We start from the raw sequence: 20,605 nt of genomic DNA, 5'->3' as shown, positions 1-20,605 counted from the left end.
GAAAAGGAACTGAAACAAGATGCTCACCTTGTGAACCCCATGGCAGACAGGAAGTTAGCAAGCTGGAGGCAGGTCAAGAGAAAGTTCCACCCAGATGTGTCTGAGAACTGCCACATCCCCTCCACCAACGGTAAACCACAACCTTCAAACCACAACCAGAGTAAACCCTTCCTCCTTCAAGTGGCTTCTTTCAGGAAATTCGTCTCAGCAATGAGCAAAATACCTAATGCCCTGTGGGGGAGGTGTGAGCCCTGGGGAGCCTGGAGTAGTTCATCAAGAAAGCCTGTTGTGAGACAGGAAGGCCCTCAGAGGCCAGGCCTTTACCCAAATCTGCCTCAAACACTACACAAAGCCACCTCGAGTTCAGCATCCAGGGCCATCCTTGGAGTGGCCCGTGCCAGAAATCAAGGAGCCACAAAAATCCTGCCACACACCTCCTGTGCCTGCACCCACCTAGAGCTTCTGTGAGCAGGAAAGGTACGGCATGCAGGGCACAGGCCAGTGTCCCTGTCTGGCTTTTCCGGGAAGTCTTTTGCTTTGGGAATCAGGAAGCTCAAGCCCCACAGCTTGCCACTGTGCCACTGAGACCAAAACCTTCTCATCTCTTTAGCTCCTATTTTTCACCTATCAAGATACAAGTAAAGTCCATCTCCAGGGTGAGAGAGACGGCTCAGGGAGCAAAGGCTCTCATTGCCAAGCCCATTGACCCAAGGCTGATTCTCAGGATCTACGTGCAAAAAGAAAAAAGAGTCAACTCTCCAAAGTTATTCTCCTACTGCCATACACCTCCCCTCAAATAAACAAATAAGTGACCGTATAAATAGTGAGGGTTGTATAGCTCTTACCAGACACTGCCCCAAGGGAAACCCTTGAGTAATCGATGCTGAGAAAGAACATCTATGCCAAAAAGGCAAGAAAGGAACATTCTTGATAGAGAAGAAAATGGCAAGTGTAAAGTCCGTGGGGCAGAAGTGAGCTTGTTTTGTTTTCAAAAGAGAGAGAAGGCTAGAGTACCAGATCAGATGAAGGGAGTAGATTATGCAACAAATCAGGGCTATGGTAAGGAGCGAGGATATGAGTATTTATCCAACCCCTACTGTGCACCTAAGTCCACAAGCCCTGGAAACAGATGTGGCTCTGGAAGCACTGGGTAAGACAGTGTGCATGCAAGGACTTTGCACAGAGCAGATGCTCCGTGGGCGTCACTTTCTCGCTTTTCCAGTTTGTAAGTCGACATGAAAACTTCTTCTCTGGGTCTCTGCTTCCTCAGCCCCCAGCATCAGAGCAAGGCATGGATGCTTCTGCGGGAGTCAGTCTTGGAGAGGTGTAGGCAAAGGCGCCATTCACCTGGAGCACACTCAGGAGTGAAGGACAGGCAGGGCTGGGGAGATGGCCCAGTGGGTAACCTGAGGACCTGAGTTCTGATCCTTAGAAACACAGAAAGTGGGGTACAGCAGCACACACCAGTAACATTAACACTAGACAGATGGACACAGGATCCCTGAGGCTTGCTGGACAGACAGGGCAGCCAGTCATTGAGCTCCAGGTTCAGTGAATAACCCTGCCTCAAAAAGTGAGGTACGGAGTACTGAGGAGGACACCTCACATCAACGGCTCACTTCCGCGTGTGTGCACACTCTCGTGTGTGCACGCTCACGTGTACATACACCAACAAATAGATTAATGAGAAGCACAGGAACAGGCCGTCCTTCCAGCTTGATCAACAGGTGTCCTACACTGGCCACAGGAGGGACTCAGAGACTTTGTGCCATATCCTTTAGAATCCTGAGTACCTAGTGGGCCCCCATGCTTGTGCCTTGTCCACTGAGCCGGCAGCCAAGATGCCTATCTTGTGTCTGCCGTGGGGTGCACCTCATCCTGCTTAATGCATCGGAGGCTTCAGGAATCTGTAGGTGATTCATGGGGGAAGTCCCCTCCAATCTCTGTTTAAGTCCACTCTTGACCTTTTGGTGGCCTCTGAGTAGGAGAGGCAGGACACCTATCTTGTGCCTGGACAACCTAGGGCTCAAATGAGAGCGCCCCTGTCCTTTGCTACAATAAGTATTCATAGCTCGACCCAGTGGCTCAGGTTTGAAATTCTAGATGGACAAGAAAGTAAAGCAGAAGTTAGGAAACTCTTAACTGAGAGGGGCGGAGACTGGACGGTCCCACAGTTGTAATAACCAACCTTTATAAAGTACTCTGTCCGCCTGGCACTGTCCCGGACACTCTGTAGAACTGTCTCAGTGATCTTCACGGTGACCAGATGAAGTACATGCCACTTGTGCAAAATGCATGGAACCAAAAGTGTTACAGATTTCAAAAAAAAATTCTGATTGTTTGCATATTCATAATGAGCTATTTTGGGAATGAGACCCAAGTCTAAACGTGAAGTTCATTTATCTTTCATCCATACCTTATGCACATAATCTAAAGAGAATCTGAAAACCTAGATTTCATGGTGTGACATCCTCCACTTGTAGCATCATGTCTGGACTGAAGCAGTGGGAGAGACTGGATGTTCAAATGAGGGGTGCACATTCTGCTGTTATCACCCCATTTTGCAGGGCTGGGGGGATGCCCAGGAAGTTCAGATGACTTGCTGAAAGGCAAGGTTGTGTATGGCTAAGGGGGGGGGGGGGCTGGCTGATGCAATAGGTCAACTTCCAGGCAAGGCTCTATGCTTTGCAGCAACAGAAGTTAGCTATTTTCCAGCACCGGTCCTGAGGCTCTTTCTACGAGGAGCTTCCATGCTGAGGTGTGACCCAGGCTCCTCCCAGGTTCTGCTATGATCTCAAGTTTTTCTGGCTTTCATTTCCAACCTCTTGGTGCAATAGCAACAAGAGATAGGGATAAAATGCCAAAGAGGCGCAGGTATTGATTATTATTATATGGGGAGATTTTATGCCAGGATTGGAAGGAATGCAGTTCATTGCAAGGGACGCTGGGAAATGTAGTCCAGCTGTGCAGGTCAGGGAGATTGGCCGTCAGCCTTCTCTGCAGTTAGTAAATAGCAGAGCTATCTTGTGCCTCGCATAGCTTGTCCTGTTTTTCTCTGGCCATCCAAGTTCAGGGCCAGAGTCGACTTTGGGGGAGCCCATCACTCAATGCCTAGTAGTAGTAACCTGGGATGCTCTGAGCAGCTGAACGGTTAGACATGCAGTTTGCAGCTGGTTTGACTTAATCCTCCAGCAGATGTCTTGCGATGTCTGGGGCCATTCTTGGTTGTCACAGCCCAGGAGATGCTACAGGCATCTAGTAAAGGCCCGAGACGCCCCTAAGCACCCAGTGGTGTAGGGCAGTGTGGGTGAGGGAAGGTTACAGCATCAGCGGCAGTGCTAAAGAGACAGGACCTCCTGAGCTAGAACGGAATGTGGCCTCTGACAACAGTCCAGGAAGGTGGATTGTCAGAGGGAGGGCAGAGCTCAGGGCCTTCTGCCTGCCCTGCCTGGGGCTTGGCTACTCTCCCTGAGGAGTTTCTTCTTACCTGTCAAGTGTGGAGAACTCTTAGGGACGAGAGGAGCCATGCTGCCTGCTCCTCTTTGTGGATTTCGGCAGATTTTTCCAGCCTTCCCGTCTCCACCTACAAAAATGTGTGCAAACAGAAATGTCTTCCTCTGCAAGCAAATGCTATAGCCCAGCTGCCGTGGCCCAGGTGGGTAGACTAAAGGGCCCAGCAAAGGAGGAGGGCGGGAAACCTCTGGGTGAATGAGCAGAGCTTTTACCAGGCCTCTCTCTAGTCCTTCACCACCTGTGGTACATGGGTACACACCACCTGTATATGGGGGCCCAAAGGGGCCACGTTGCTATAAAGAAACAGAACCCAAGACGCCAGGGCTGAAGAGATAGACCAGTAAGCAGGGTGCTTGCTGTGCTGACTGCTTGCTGTGCAAATATAAGGAGCTGATTTGAACTCCCAGGAACCCTGGCGCAGGGGAGGTGAAGTGAAGACAGATAGATCTCTGGGGCTCATTTGGCAAGCTGAGACCAATGAGAGACCATGTCTCAAAATAAAAGGTGACTGAGGTATAACCCCGGAGGTTGACCTCTGGCCTTTACACACATACACACCTGCACCCACACACTCATCCGCATGCATGCACACACACAGGTTACACATACTTTGTAGATGTATGTATGTATGAGCACATATATACATATGAGCACATATGGAATTTATAACTTTTCTATGTGGTACTATACATTTCTGTGAATTCTATAAATACACTAGTTATATGTACTAGTAATTTTTACATTTGTTTACTCTGTGTATGCACATGTGTGCATCGTTCGTGTGTGTGTGTGTGTGTGTGTGTGTGTGTGTGTGTGTGTGTGTGTGCTTGTGTAATAGCCCATATGGAGAGATCAGAGAACATCTTGCAGGAATTGGTTCTCTCCTTCCACAGTATGAATCTTGAAGATCAAACTCAGTTTGTCAGCTCAGTGGCAAGTGCCTTTACCCGCTGAGCCTGGGCCTCAAAGGAATTTTAACAGAGTGCGACCTTCACTGTATCTCAAAATCACATCTCAGAGTCTCTACCACCTGAAAAGGAAAGTGCCGTGGTAGAGATTGTCATCCTTTGAAGTGAGAGGCCTGTAACAGCATGGGTCTAGCTTGGGAAGACTGAGTTGCCACTCCAAAGACAAGGAGCCAGATTTCTTTGGGTATTTTTATGGGGATTCTAATCCCCAGCTTAAACTGGTGCAAAGGTTCTTAGGCCAGCAGTGGCTGTGGAACCTGGCTGTCCCTGAATCACCTGTAAAGGATTTTAAGCATACAGATGCCCAGCTGGGTACACCTGTAATCCTAGCATTTAGAGGTGAAAGCAAGACTCTGGCTGATTCCAGGGCAGTCTGAACTACCTACTGAGACACATACACCCCCATCTCAAAACCCAAGAAAGTATACAAATGCTGGGAATCTGTATTTGTCACATCCCTGGGACGGGCTACCAGATGAAGTGTGAATTCTAATTAGTATTAATAATAAAATCCCCAAGTCAAATATGGGGTAAATGCTGAAAGATCAGAGGAAGCAGAGCCATCAGCCACTAGTTCTTACTTCTATGAAATCCTCAAACAGAATGGGTATCTTGTCTCTACAAGTCCCAGACTGAATGCCATCTCTGTGAAGCCTCAGACTAGATCCTGAGCTCCTGTCTCCTCCCGCCTTATATCCCTCTCTCTGTATCACCCAGCTGTATCACCTCCCATCTTCCCCTCCCTACTGCTGGGATTAGAGGTGTGAGCCACCACTGCTTGGCTCTGTTTCTCTTTTAGACTGATTCTATCTCTTGTAGCCTAGGGTGGCCTTGAACTCACAGAGATCTGTCTGTTGGTCTCTCCCGAGTGCTGGGATTAAAGGCATGCGTCACCAGTGCCTGGCCTCTATGGCTGACTGGTGTGACTAGCTCCACACTCTGATCTTCAGGCCAGCTTTATTTGTTAGATTAACTGGAGATTCATCACATCCCATCCCTGGCACAGAACACCTGAGGTAGAGTGTTTTAAAGAAGAAAAGATTTGCATTGGGCTGACAGCCTCAGTGGCGTCAGTCAGTGGGCGGTTGGTCTGGTGGCTTTTAGGCCTGTGGTGAGGCAGCACATTGTGCAGGACTGGTGGATTTGAACCGGGGTGGAGAGGGAGAAGGAGAAGAGAAGCAAGAGGGTCTTTTGATGATAATGATTGTGATGATATGATGATCGTGATGGTGGTGGTGGTGGTGGTGATGGCGGTGGTGATGATGGCAGTGGTGCTGATGATAGAGCTGGTGGTTGTGTGTGTGTGTGCATGTGTGCGTGTGTGTGCACACACACACACGATTAAACCTGTGTCAGGACAAACTCTGGGAGGCAGTCCTGTTTTGGTTAGAAGGGGAATGGCACTATTAGGAGATATGGCCTTGTTGGAGTGGGTGTGGTCCTGTGGGAGGAAGTGTGTCACTGTGTAAGTAGGCTTTGTGGTCCCCTATGCTCAAGCCATGCCCAGTGAGTCAGTTTACTTCCTGTTGCTTTTGGATCAAGATGAAGAATTCTCCAGCACCATGTGTGCCTGCATGCCTCCGTTCTCCCAGCTGGCATGCTCCCTGCCATGATGATAATGGACCGAACATCCAAAACTAAACCATACCAAATAAATGCTTTCCTTTGTAAGAGTTGCCATGGTCATGGTGTCTCTTCACAGCAATAGAAGACAATCCTTTCCCTCTACTGTGGGTTCAGGAATCTACCAAGTGCTCAGACTGGTACAGCAGCAAGCACTTTGCCAGCCAAGCCATCTTGCTGGCTTCTCCAATGCAGTCTTCCTGCCTGCCTTCTGCATATCAATGATCCCAGCAAGAGAATTTTGTATTCAAGGCCAGCTAGAACTGCTCCTGTATCAAGATCTTTTATTTCCCCACTTAAAAGAGAGGTTACACCCCAATGACCTACTTCTTTCTATGAGGCCCTGCCTCTTGAAGAATCTACCACCTCCCAATAACACCTCAGGGAACCAACTGTTTAGCTTTTGAACACTATTTTTCAAATGCTGTGGTTTGGGGCCCACACTCTGAGAGCAAACTACAGCCCATATTCTAAATGTGACCCACTTCTTGCTTTACAAATAAAGTTTTATTGAAACCTAGCCATGTCTATGGCTTCTTTCTCTTTCACCAACATAGTTGAGTCGTTTCAGCAGAGACCTTAAGTGGCCCTCAAAGCCTAAAATCTTCACAATCTGATTGCCCATGGAAACAGTGTGTGCACTCTGGCCTGAAGTAATACCTCCACATTCTTCCAGGTACCTGCTCACTCCTCCACGGGAGGAATGGCTTACTTGATTGGGAACAGGGTGAATTTCCGTGAACACGTTCCTGGTTGTCTTGTGGGAGGGAGTGGTGTTAAAGAGACCTTCCCATCCTAGGCAGTGTTCTCCCTAACCCCTCAGTGAGCCTCTGGTGGGGACTGTTGTGTTCACAGAGGTTTCCTCCAATGAGAGCAGAGAACAGGGTCAGCTGCCACATCAGACACGACTGCAAAGCTGGAGCCAGTCCCTGAGAGAGCAGCTGCAGGGAGGAAGGGGTTTGGGCTCACGGTGTCGGTGGGTTCCATTCCCAGCTTTGTGGCCAAGGAGCTTCTTCCTTTCAGACAGGAAGCAAAGTGACAAGAGAGTTCAGGAAGAGGTCAGGGTGAGATGTAACTCCAAGGACAATCCCCCCACCCCTGCAGTAGCCTACTTCCTCCAACTAGAGCCCTACTCCTTTTGCTACCTCTCCATAAAGCCACCATATTAAGACTCCATCAAGATATTAATCTATTGATGACGTCAGAGCCCTTATGATCATCTCTGGAGACACCCTCGGACACACTGAAGGTGTGCTTACTACTAAGCTCTTAGACACCACGAAGAGCAGACCATGACGGGTCCCTTTATACAGACCATGGAAGAGACCTCATTCCACCCGTAGCTTTATTCTTCACAGAGCCTGATTCTTGAGAATTACTTGGGGTGCATTTGAAAAACACCTGCAAGAGTCCCCCCAGGTCTACACGCCAACTGAATCTCTCTTAAGCAATGTCGGCTGAGCAAGGAAGATAAAATTAATGTGTCCCTGGAACATCAGGAGGTGTCTTGTAGACAGTTGGTAGCAAACATTCTCACCAAAGCCTTGCCAGCCTCTCTGGAACGACTGTGCGGAGACAATCTTCAGCCCAATGTAGAAAATTTGGAGGCTGGTGTGAAAAAAAGAACATCACTTTATAGTCACACCTTTGGAGGCTTCCAACAGAATGATGTGATTCACACCCAGATCTGAGAGCAGTGTTTTACCTTGTGCATCAGCTCAGCAGACACAGGCTCCACATACTCCGCCCAGAGGCGTAGAGTAGTCCCCCAACCTCAGAGGGCCTTGAAGAGATTTTAATCTTGGTTCCCATTTCTTAAGGAAGGAAAAGAGATCTAATTGATAAACCATTTGGGATGATTAGTTTTAATTATCTGCTTGGCGAAGCCTACAATCACCTGAGTAGAGCGGCCCAGTGAGGCATTGCCTGTGGGCAGGGGGAGGGAAAGACCCCAGACACACACACACACACACACACACACACACACACACACTGTGGGTGGCACCATTTCCTAAGAACTATATGAGTAGAGAAAGTGAACTGACCCCTGGCATGTACACACTCTTTTCTCTTAAGTTGTGATAGGTATCAGGACACATGCATCATAAATCAAGGAGATTCCGTGTGTGTGTGTGTGTGTGTGTGTGTGTGTGTGTGTGTGTGTGTGTAGTGTCTGTGTGTGTGTGTTGGCCAGAGCTGCACACAGGTGTCCCTATCATACTTTTTGAGACAGGGTCTCTTACATAACTTGGAACTTGTGGACTGGATAGAACGGTTGGCAACGAGCCCCAGAGGTCCGCTTGTCTTTAGCTCCCCAGCCCTGGGATTGCAGCTGTGCCCTCCTCTGCCTGGCTCTGGGGACTGAACTCAGGTCCTTGGGCTTGTGCACCAAGCATTGTGCTGACTGAGTCATCCCCCACTCAAGACCTATCCTGCATTACATCATACTTTCCATCTTGTCGTCTCCCGGTGGGGGAACCAAGAGGGGGGCAGCTGAGACCTTTAACTTTGTGATAAGGAAAGGAAAGTGGTGTTGAGCTTTCATTTCTGTTCCTGGGGTGTGGGTGACCCTGGACACCGAACTTCTCATACCTTTGAGCTGTGGATTTCCCATTTGCAAAGTGGGGGTGGGCGGGGTATAGACGGTACCTTCCCAGCAGGGCTGCAATGTGAATTAAGTGCTTTCTGTGTGCCTGGATGGCAGATCGGTGGTGCTGGTTTCCCGTGACTGAAGTGTGGTTACTCAGACCGTCCTGATGGCTGCAGGAATGAAACAGGCGAAGGCAAACAGATATGTCTGAGCAGCTGCTCTGAGTCATGAACGGAGCCAGGAAAGCTTATGAAGCGCCGAGTCAGGTTGAGATCTCTGGGGGAAGTGCTCTACTGCTACACTGAGCCCAGGGAAAGGTCTTGGGAACAGAGAAGTAGCTTCTGAAGGGGCACATGAAACCTGCTCACCCATTCCTAAGTGTGGAAACTGAGACCCAGAAAGGGGCTGGATAGAACTTATATGAGGAAAAGCATTCATCTGTGTGCTCATCCATATGTGTGCTTGTGTGTTTGGAGGCCAGAGGTCAACCCTTCAAGACAAAGTCTTCCACCAACGTCTGGTTCGCAAATTAGGCCTGGCTGGTTGGCCAGTGAGCCTCAGAGACCCACCAATGTCCATCTCCCCAGAGCCTCACAGACCCACTGGTCTCCATCTCCCCAGCTCTGGGGTTACAAGCACATACCATCATAGTCAGCTCTTCACAGGGGTTCTTTCCTCTTAAACAGTCTCTTCAATGACTGAGCCTCATCTCCAGCCTCCTGAGGTGACTTGCTGTAGAGACAGCCCTGGAGTAGCATACTGATTTCAGGAGTGAGGAATGCTTGCTGCAGAGGGGATTCTGTAGAAAGTAAAGAGAATGAGAACCCCTCGTCGGGATGTGCAGAACCGACCTGTGCAAGGGTGGAGGAGTCAGAAGCACAGATCCTGTGGGTCTTTAAGGTTAACTCGTGAGCATCCTGAAATGCAGGTGCCCTCAACCCTATACCTGTTGTGAACCAGAAAGGTTGTACTGTCCAGTGTGGGTCTTGTGAACTTCCCCACCTTCAACCCGTTCTCCTTGGCAAAGCTGAGGACCACCTCCCCACTTCAGCCCGTTCTCCTTGACGAAGCAGTAGACCACATCCCCCCAACCATCTGTCTCAACAAAGGGAATTAGCAATCGAAAGAGTTTAGCTCCAGCAGGGAAGAACAAACTCATTTTCATAGCAAGTATCAACATGGGATGCTGCCGCCTGCCACACTGGGTCAAGGCAGCTAGATTTCGGCCAAGCTCAAAGGAATTTCTACTTACTTCTCTGGACTTCTGTTTTCCCAGATGTGAAATGGGTGAATGGATTGAATGGATTCTCTCTCTCTCTCTCTCTCTCTCTCTCTCTCTCTCTCTCTCTCTCTCTCTCTCTTTCTCCCCCCAGTATGTGTCTGTCTTTTTTCTCTATGTTCTCTCTTTCCTCTCCCTCTTTTTTCTTCTCTGTCCGTCTTCCTCTCCGTCTCATCCCTCCCTCTCTCTCTGCCTCTCTATTTCTGTCCCTCTACTCCACTCTGTGTGTGGATGTGTCTGTCTGTCTCTCTCTGTCTGTGTGTGTATGTCTTTTTGTGTGTCTATCTGCTTCTCTGTCTCTCTTTCTCTCCATGTCTCTGTCTCTCTCTGTCTCTGTCTCTCTCTCTCTGTCTCTGTCTCTCTCTCTCTCTCTCTCTCTCTCTCTCTCTGTGTGTGTGTGTGTGTGTGTGTGTGTGTGTGTGTGTGTGTGTGTTACTCTGAAGGGAGCTAGATTTCAATGTACAGTTTACCGACAGGGACTGAGTGTGGTGTCAGGATGCCTGAGATCATGTGGTTCAGAGGCTCGCTCTGAGCAGCAAGGAATGGGTTCCTAAAGGATTTGGTATAAGGAAAATTTCCCCATACTGAACACTCTTCCCTTTGGACTTTAACTGTGTCTTTTCCTATGTCCTTTGACTCACAAAGGAGCATTGAGCTTTCTTGTGGACCGAGAGTCATGCTATAGAAAAGAATGATCGCAGAACAATCTCCTTCACCTCTCTTCAAAGAAGAAAAAGTTGATATTCTCTTCCCCAGAAGCCCTCGTTCTAGCATACCTGTTTGTATCCTTGTATCTTTCTGATAGTCAAAATCCACTACACTAATTTGTCATGTTTCAGATGGGGAACATGGGTGCTCCATCTCATTGGCTCACTTCCTGTTACTACCACAACATGCGTAAGACTGGGTACATTCTAAAGAAAAGACACACAATTTTGAGAGGCTGAAAGTCCAAGATTGGGTTGCCCCAATTTTTTGTCTCTTACTGAAGATCTCACAGCAGATGGCACCAAGGGGGAATCACGTGACAAGATAGGAAGACTTCAGGACTCAGGCTTAATGTTCCATAATGACCTGCCTGCTCTTGCTCTACCTTGTAAAGGTTCCACCATCTTAACACTGCCACACTGTGGCCCACACCTGAACTTTGTTAGGGCGACCCACATCCAATCCATAGTTCCTGGAGAGGGCCTGAGGGTTCCTCCTCACGGTACACTTGGAGTTTGTGACATTTGTCCTGACTGTCTATGGTCTGGGTCACACAGGCTGCTGGGAAATTGATTCTGAATGACAAGGGGACAGTAAGAGTAAGTGTGTGTGTGTGTGTGTGTGTGTGTGTGTGTGTGTGTGTGTGCACGCACTACAGTAATGGATTAGCATCTGCTTTCACTTGTGTGCCCTATAACAGCCAGTACAGAATGCCTGCAGGGAGAAGGACTGCAAGGATCTAGTTAGAGGTTGCTTTCCTTTACGCCACTTCTGTGGGTGTGGTCACTCACTAGCTGAACGACTTGGTTTTCTTTTCTTTTTTCCTTTTTTTTTAACTTTTATTTTTTTATTTTTTTAAATTTATTTATTTATTAAGGATTTCTGCCTCCTCCCCGCCACCGCCTCCCATTTCCCTCCCCCTCCCCCAATCAAGTCACCCTCCCTCATCTGCTCAAAGAGCAATCAGGGTTCCCTGACCTGTGGGAAGCCCAAGGACCGCCCACCTCTATCCAGGTCTCATAAGGTGAGCATCCAAACTGCCTAGGCTTCCCCAAAGCCAGTACGTGCAGTAGGATCAAAAACCCACTGCGATTGTTCTTGAGTTCCCATTCTTCCTCATTGTCCGCTATGTTCAGCTAGTCCGAATTTATCCCATGCTTTTTCAGACCCAGGCCAGCTGGCCTTGGTGAGTTCCCGAAAAAGTATATGCTCAACTATGTTCATAGCAGCATTGTGTGTAATAGCCAGAACCTGGAAACAACCTAGATGCCCTTCAACGGAAGAATGGATGAAGAAAGTATGGAATATATACATATTAGAGTATTACTCAGCAGTAAAAAACAAGGACTTCTTGAATTTTGCATACAAATGGATGGAAATAGAAAATACTATCCTGAGTGAGGTAAGCCAGACCCAAAAAGAGGAACATGGGATGTACTCACTCATATTTGGTTTCTAGCCATAAATCAAGGACATTGAGCTTATAATTCATGTTCCTAGAGAAGCTAAATAAGAAGGTGAATCCAAAGACAAACACATAGGCATCCTCCTGAATATTAACCTTCATCAGGTGATGAAAGGAGACAGAGACAGAGACCCACATTGGAGCACCGGACAGAAATCTCAAGGTCCAAATCAGGAGCAGAAGGAGACGAAGCACGAGCAAGGAACTCAGGACCGCGAGGGGTGCACCCATACACTGAGACGACTTGGTTTTCTAAGCCAAGGATGGAGAAGCAGAGATATCCGGCCTGCTGTCTCAGACACCATGCTGGATTCTTTTGTGTTTTCTTATCTGAGACACTGTCTATATTGACCTCAAACTTTGGATCCTCTTTCCCCAGACTCACAGGCTGGGCTACAGGATGCCCCAGTAGGCTACATTCCTTTTCTGAATTTTATGTCTAACCTTTTTTGTTTGGGAAACAGGGTCTCACTATGTAGCCTTGGCTGTACTGGAACTCACTATGTAGACCAGGCTGGCCTGGAACTCACAGAGACACACCAGCCTCTGGGATTAAAAGCGCACACCACCACACCTGGTCTCTAATCTTAATTCTCTGTGCTCTCTAGTGACATAGAACTTAGTGTTGTGGTGATGTCGACTCTCGACTTCTCCCCACACAGCTTTTCCACTCCATGCCATTAGGTTTATTCAACCTCAGCTTATGTGTGCATCTGGTGCATTTTCTCATAGACTGTCAGTAGCATGTTTGCGTCTGCAATGGTGCATTTTCCCATAGACTGTCAGTAGCATGTTTGCGTCTGCAATGGTGCATTTTCCCATAGACTGTCAGTAGCATGTTTGCGTCTGCAATGGTGCATTTTCCCATAGACTGTCAGTAGCATGTTTGCATCTGCAATGGTGCATTTTCCCATAGACTGTCAGGAGCGTGTGTGCGTCTGCAATGGTGCATTTTCCCATAGACTGTCGGGAGCGTGTACTTCTCTAAGCACTCTGCAGATACCAATGCCTGTCAGTTAATTCGGTTGGCCATAGAGGCGGCCTCCCCATCCCATCCACCAGAACTGAATCACCATGAGAGCCCCCACCTCCCCAGGACGACTCACCAGCCAAGTTACTTTGCAAATTGGGCTGAGAAGCGTAGGCTCTACAGCTTCCGTTTCTTTTCCTTCCCTTCTGGCGATTTAGATGTGAATTCTCTAATAACGGCTGTTTTCTGCTTTCTTCCAACATAATATGTGCTTCTTACATGAAGTTCAAACTCTACAGACTTATGTAACACAAAAAGTAAGATTTTCCAGAGAAAGACTCTCTTGACGGCTTCGTGAACTGTGTATCTGAGAGATCCCGCCCCAACCCCACCGCCTTTTGAATGTGTCTGTCTCATGTCCAGCAATCATGTAGATTCAAGGCATTCTATTACATCAGAGGTTAATTAGTGCTGTCTGCTCTTTGTGCTGACATCCACAAAGCATGATCTAAGTTGATGACATCGGTGCACATGAGTTACCAGGGGATGGTGAGGTGATCGGACTTCAGTATTCACCCTCACACATGCTCCCAAATCCCAATGTTGAGGCCTTAGCTTCCAGGGTAATTGTGTTAGGATGTGGAACTGTGGGAAGGTGGAAGTCATAAGGACAGAGCACTCACGGTTGGGCTTGATGAAGGGGGCCTCAGAGAGCTGGCTTGTCCCTCCCACTGTGTGAATACACAGCAAGATGCTGAAGAGGACCCTCCCCAGAGACGAAGTTTGCTGTGCCTTGTTCTGGTGCTGCCCAGACTTCGGAACTATGAGAAATAAATCCCTGTCGTTTACAAGCCGCCCCCCACCCCGGGTGATGGCTTTTTGCCACAGCAACCCAAACAAACTAAGATAAATGAGGCAGCACAAGTGCATCATTATGTAAGCAAATGGGGTTGGCCATGTTTCAATAAAACTTTATTTACAAAAGCGGGTAAAGAGCTGCATTTGTCTTGGAAGCTTTCTGTTGTCAACTCCTGCTGTATAAAACATCTTCGTGTGTATTTATCTGTGACTGCTCCTGGAGGTGGTGCTGTGGGACTCATTCTTCGAGCAGATGTGCTGGGTCACAGTTGCTTTTTATTTTGAACCAACTCCAAAAGTTGAACCAACTCAGTCTTCATTACATTAGAGTATTTAAATTTTTTTCCTTTCTTCTCTCTCTCTCTTTCTCTTTTCCCTCTGTGCCTCTCTCTGTCTTTATGTCTCTCTATGTCTGTGTCTCTATTCTCTCTCTCTATGTGTATGTGTGTGTGCATACACATATTCAATTGAGTATGAGTATACATATGCATGTGAAGACCAGAGGTCAAGGTTGGGTGTCTTCCTCAATATCTCTCTATTTTATTTTCTGAGATAGGATCTCTCTGTGTACCTGGAGCTCACCAATTAGGATAGGCCAGGACCAGTGAGCACACAGGATCTGTTTATGAGGATGCTGTGGATCTAAACTCTGGTCCTCAACTACATGGGTAAACACTTTACCAAATGAGTTCTTCCCAGCCCAAGATTTTCCTCCTTAAAACCTCTTTCTCGAGGATAGAAAACCTATGCTCATTTGAGGGATACTGCTGTGTGTGGCCGTTTCTTCACTGGAGTTCTTGAAATGGGAGCTCAGTCTATAGTCTACTCTGGCTTGACACAGGATTTTTCCCTTGCTTCAACCTCTCATGTGTTAGGATTGTAGGCATGAGCCACAGGACCATTTTTCTTGAGCTTTGCAGAGGCAGAGGTCAGAACATTAGCCTGGAATGGTCTCCTGATAAGATTTTGTTTTAAACTGAAGTTTATATGGAGGGGAACCCTGGCAACCCGTTTTTGTCAGTTAAGATAAAGCTGTATGCTCCTTACTAAATATGGTTCAAAAAAGTCTTGATTGTTACCTACTCAAAAATAGTTTGCAGTGCATCACCTTAGCAATGTCCTTATTAAGCCAAGAGTCCATCACTACTGCTGCCCTTCTGCCATAGGGGTTTTCATGTAATGAGGTCCATCTAAGCACACAAAACTCGTTATCAATTGTACAAAAAATATACATGCTCCAATTTCCCCCACAGAGCTGACAGCACCAGACACCCTTGAGAAAGCATTGGGTTTCTCCTGCCCGGTTTTAGTAGGTGTTTTGGTTTTCAGATGCTGAATGGTGTTCTCGATATTTTCACTTTTCTTCCCCCAACCCCCATTCCTATCATTTGGAATTCTCTATGTGAACCCCACAAGGGAGGATGGAGGTTCACTGCTAGCATTCAAACTCTGTTTGGAGCTGTAGATTTGAGCTGTTTTGCTTGATAATCAGCACCCCTCCTGGGATCTAGCCTGCCTTTGCTTGGCTCATGCTGGGTGAATGTGTGATATTTCCCATTCTGTAGCCTTTCATTTATAACACAGGCACAGCCTGCTTCCCCATTAGTGCGATGGCACGCTTGAACTACCCACACACAGATAAAGAATGAGGCTGAACTTGGCTATGAAGACAAATCAGCCCAACCATCTCATTAGGTTTGAAAGACACTAATTAAGCTTGCATTGGAATTAACAGAGACTCCTTCCAAGAGACAGAGGATGTGACAAGGGGCAGAAGAAACCACCCTGGCCATTTCTCTCAGGGAACTTTCCTTCACTGTGAGAAACAGAGGAAGTACACAATCTCCTTTTTATGAAGTTAATGGACAGAAATTTAAGATTGAAATGACAATACATCATTTGCCATGTGTTAAGCACCATGTGCTGAGAGCCTTACACACATTATTTCATCTCCACCATGCTTGAACTTTCAAGATTAACTACAGTGAGAATCCTCTCCACTCAGTGAGGGAAGGAAAGCACAAGAGACTTTACCTTATGTCATAGATACTTTTCCTGTTTGTTGTGATAAGATGCCCTGACAAAAGCAATCCACAAAAGTTTATTTCAGCTCAGAGTTCTAGTACGGTCCATCATGACAGAAGTCAAGGCAGAAAGAGAGTGAGGGAACTGACTAGGCTGAGTACCAGGCAAGACACAGTAATCAATGTGTTCAGCAAATTTTCTCCTTTTCCATACAGTTCAAGACCCAAGCCTAGGGAGTGGTGCCACCCACAGTGGGTGGGTCTTCCCACCTCAATTACTCTAAACAAGATAATCCCCACAGGCATGCCCAGGAGCTAGTCTCCCGGGGTGAGTCTAGATCCTTTGAAGTTGACAGCTGAGACTAATAATTGATGGAGGAAGGTCATTGGTTAATTAAATAAAGAAACTGCTTGGCCCTCATAGGTTAAAACATAGGTGGGTGGAGTAAACAGAACAGAATGCTGGGAGGAAGAGGAAGTGAGCTCAGACTCGACAGCTCTGCTCTCTGGAGGAGAGGCCATGCTCCCCTCTCCCAGGCAGATGCACGCGATGAAGCAAGCCGCCAGGTCAGACATGCTGAATCTTTCCCAGTAAGACTGGTGCTACACGGTTTATTAGAGATGGGTTGATCAGGATATCAAAATTAGCCAGTAAGGGCTAGAGCTAATGGGCCAAGCAGTGTTTAAAAGAATACAGTGTCCGTGTAATTATTTTGGGGCATAAGCTAGCAGGCGGCCAGGGTGCTGGGGACACAGCCCTGCCGCTCTTACTACTACAAATAATCACCTTGCTTGCTTCAGAGTTCCAAGATTCACCTCAGAATGCCTTCCTTAGTTCAACTGTAGTTGCTCTCATCTGTGCTGGGTTGACCCTCTCTTAGATTCTTGGCCCTGTCAAGAGTCGTCTGTGGTTGTCACAGCTTGAAGGAGGGATGCTGCTCTTTACCTCTGGTGGGTAGAGCCCAGAGATGATGCTAAGCTCTCTCCCTATCCCCAGACAAACCTCTACTGTAAAGGATTATTCAGACCATGGTGTCAGCAATACTGCTGTTGATATACTCCTGTCTAATCCTTTAACGGATGAGTCAGTGGGTAAGGATGCTTGCTGTGCACACGTGAGGATTTGAATCTAATTCCCCAGCACTCATTAAGGAGCTGAGTGTGGCTGAGTGTGCACGCCTGTAACCCAACTGCTTTGGAGAAATAGAGGCAGGAGGATCACTGCGGCTTCATGGTCGCCAGTTTAGCTCCAGGTTCACTGATATACCCTTCACAAGGGGATGAGGCAGTCTCCTTCTGGTCTCTACACAAATATGTGCACTTATAACACACACAAGAAATTCTGGTTTGTCTGCTTAGCTGGACTATGGTGATAGCTTGCTGCCCCACTGAAACTCTATGTCCATTCACAGAGTTCTGTAGACAAACCAACCAAATGTGAGTCAGTGAGATGTAAGCGTATAGTTGCACATGGTGGGTGGCCCGGCTATCAAAGAAGGGAAAGCCAGTGCGAAAGTTAGTAAGTGGGAACGTGACTGCCTTGGTAAGGGACAACAGGAGCCTCAGCTGTGCTTAGGAGACAATCCCCAGGAGAAGAAGCAATGTCGCCAAAGCAACAAGCCCATGTATGCTACTAAGCAATGTGTGAACTAACGACCTCTGTCTTGTGCCTATCTCCCCATCCCACTTCCCCTGCTCCTTCCCTCCTCCCTGCCTGCCCTTATCCTTCTGGCTCTCTAGTGTTTGGTCACAACATGAAGAGCAGCAATGACTTCATTGGGAGGATTGTCATCGGCCAGTATTCCTCCGGCCCCTCTGAATCCAACCACTGGAGGCGGATGCTAAACACCCACCGCACAGCCGTGGAACAGTGGCACAGCCTGAGGTCCCGGGCTGAGTGTGACCGTGTGTCTCCTGCCTCCCTGGAGGTGACCTGATTGCCATTGGGAAGACAGCCTTCGTTTGTTAAAAAAGAGAGAAAAAAAAATGTGTCACATAAATATTCAACCCACACCTACATATACTTCCACACATGTGCACGTGCATACATAATGCCCTCTCAGCACTGAGAGCAAGCTGACGGCTGATCATGAAATAGTCCCCCTCTTTGAGGGAGGCTTGTGAAGTTTCCGGAAACTCCATTCACGCATAAATCGCAAGCTGAGTGGGCTCTACTGTGAGACTTATTGGCAGTGCCTGCTCTTGTCCATACCCTGTCCCGAAATGTCCTTTCAACCTCTGGCCAGAGAAAGGAGGTCTTCCTGAAAAGAGCCTGATTCAGTGTAATAAGAGTTTGGCTGGTATGTCAGGAACTTGATCCCCACTTCACAAACACATTTGCCAGGAAACTTCTGAATAGGCCACTGTTTCCTGGGGTCTTCGCACCTGATCCCTTTCTCCAAAGGTGTAAGTATTTTTTTTTCTCCTTAGTAAATGTGATAAATAGATTTAGACTCTTTGAAGAGACCAGGGGTGACAAAAGACAGTAACTCCATGTCTGGAGCCAGGCTCGCCTGCTTTGTCCTTGCGTTAGCTTTTTCCTGGGACTCCCTGTGGGTATGTGTGTGTATGTTTGTGTGTGCCCTCACAGGTGAGCACATGTGTGCCTATTCACCCTGTTAGACAGCAAGATGGTGACTAGAGCCACCGTCCTCACGGCTTCCTTATCCCTGCCTTTTATCCGGTGCAAGTTCACCCCATGTCCTCCCGTCCCTCAGAGACCCCACCTCGGGTAGCAATACTTCGAGTGTGTCCCTTCAATAGGGTGATGATAGAGCAAAGGTTATATTTCCTGACAGAATCACGGTGGTTATGACCCATCAGGGGTCTGGCACATGACTGAAAATGGTGCCACATCCCTCACCGTGACCTCTGCCCTCGATCAGATTCCAATGATCCTCCGTGTTTGTGTGTGCACCTCAGTCATGTCTCGTGCGCTAAGGCTTTAGTGTAGTTAGAATAGATTCTTCCTTCATGGGATGCTTCTGTATCTTTCTCCACAGCGTATCGTCCTCTGTGATGGGGAATTATTTGTTGAAATTAAAGACTATTTATTTGTGCCATGAATTGAAGTTATCTGTTTTGTTCAGGACATAGAAGATGGGAGGAGGTTTGGCAGCTAGTTCATAATGAGGCCATCCGGCCAGAGCCAAGAGGTGGCTCAGTGAACTACTTGCTGGTGGATCCCCAGTACCCACACATAAAGACAGGCCCAACAAAGAGTAACTGTAATCCTAGTATGGAGTATGACTCGTTTGTGTGCGTATGTGTGTGTGTTGTGTGACAAGACTTGGGAAGATGCAACACACATGTCTAACTCATCCCAGAAAAGAAGTCCACAGACTAAAGTACAGATCCCACCCCGAAGTCCAGCTTGGAGAAGCAGCGAGTTTTATTGGGGTTACTGACAGGAGCAAGAACAGCTCAAATTACAGCTGCATCACCAAAGCCCACCCCAGCATAGATGACAGCTCACACAAGCTGGCAACTTGGAGCAAACTGCACAGCCTTCAGGCAGCTGCACTGGCTTCTGCTTCTTCCAGACAGCTGGTCTGTCTCAGAGTCTTCTTTGCACTTTGGCTGTCTGAGAGATCCTCAGCTCTCTTTTTTGTTTACTCTTCAGAGTGAGGGGCCTAGGGAATCTGGTCTGTTTCGGGGACAAACTTCCCAGCAGGATGGGATGTTTCAGTCTGGGAGGAAGCTACTGCACTACTGTGTGTGTGTGTGTGTGTGTGTGTGTGTGTGTGTGTGTGTGTGTGTTATAGAAGTGATAAGTACGATATTCACTGTTGACCTCTGACCTCCATATACCTACAGACTAACATATACACAAAAACACCTACGTCACACACACACACTCCCAACTACTCAAAGCAGCGATGTCTATCTTGGTAACAGATTTTTATTTGGTAAAATTCTAGCTCGGATCTAGCAGAGATGGCTTAGCTCGGCTCACTGTACCTAGGACCTAAGCTGGAATACTTAAGGGCTAGGGCATGGAACCCTCTTCCTGTGACTGGTGCTTGGTGCTGGCTGACAGCTGAGTGTAGTTGGAGAGTACTCGTTCGTTTCACATAGAAACTGTATTAATTACATCACTGCTTGGCCAATCAGCTTAAGCATATTGATAGCTAGCTCTTATATCTTAAATAACACATTTCTGTTATTTTATATTTTGCCACAAGGATCATGGTTTCATGGTACCAGCGTGCAGGCGTCTTTCTCCTCTGGTGGCTACATGGCGTCCCTCTGACTCTGCCTGCTCACTATATCTTTTTCAGCCTGGCTATATTCTATTAAGCCATTGGCTGAAAGCAGCTTTTTTATTAACCAATGGCAATAAAATATATTCATAGCATACAGAGGGGAATCAGTTGAGGACTTGTTCCCCATCCTTGGAGGCCTTGGCACAGGCTGCCTCCATGAGGGGCTAGCTTGGGCTTTTTCACAGCATGGTAGCGGATGTGATAGTTTGAATATGAAATGTTTCCAAAGTGTTGGATGCTTGATCCCAAGCTAATGGCACCACACACTTCTGCCACTGTAGCATTTTACCCAAGTGCCGAGCCAAGTCATCAGAGATAGGATCCTCTGAAACCGTGAGATAA

The 20,605-nt window shown here is 47.6% G+C and overlaps 1 protein-coding gene across 2 annotated transcripts in view; it reads left to right on the top strand.

Moving 5' to 3' along the window:
- Positions 1 to 19,062, top strand: part of Syt17 (synaptotagmin 17) — a 66,899-nt gene extending 47,837 nt beyond the window's left edge. For both annotated transcript variants that reach the window (XM_075972000.1, XM_075972001.1), the window contains exon 8: positions 17,739 to 19,062. In XM_075972000.1, the coding sequence (XP_075828115.1) occupies positions 17,739 to 17,935 (197 nt within the window). In that variant the 3' untranslated portion in view covers positions 17,936 to 19,062. The remainder of the gene's footprint in view (positions 1 to 17,738) is intronic.
- Positions 19,063 to 20,605: the final 1,543 nt, after the last annotated feature.

This window comes from Microtus pennsylvanicus, chromosome 5 (assembly GCF_037038515.1).
Source record: "Microtus pennsylvanicus isolate mMicPen1 chromosome 5, mMicPen1.hap1, whole genome shotgun sequence".
Lineage (NCBI taxonomy): Eukaryota > Metazoa > Chordata > Mammalia > Rodentia > Cricetidae > Microtus > Microtus pennsylvanicus.
This window is presented reverse-complemented; position numbering and strand designations above follow the sequence as displayed.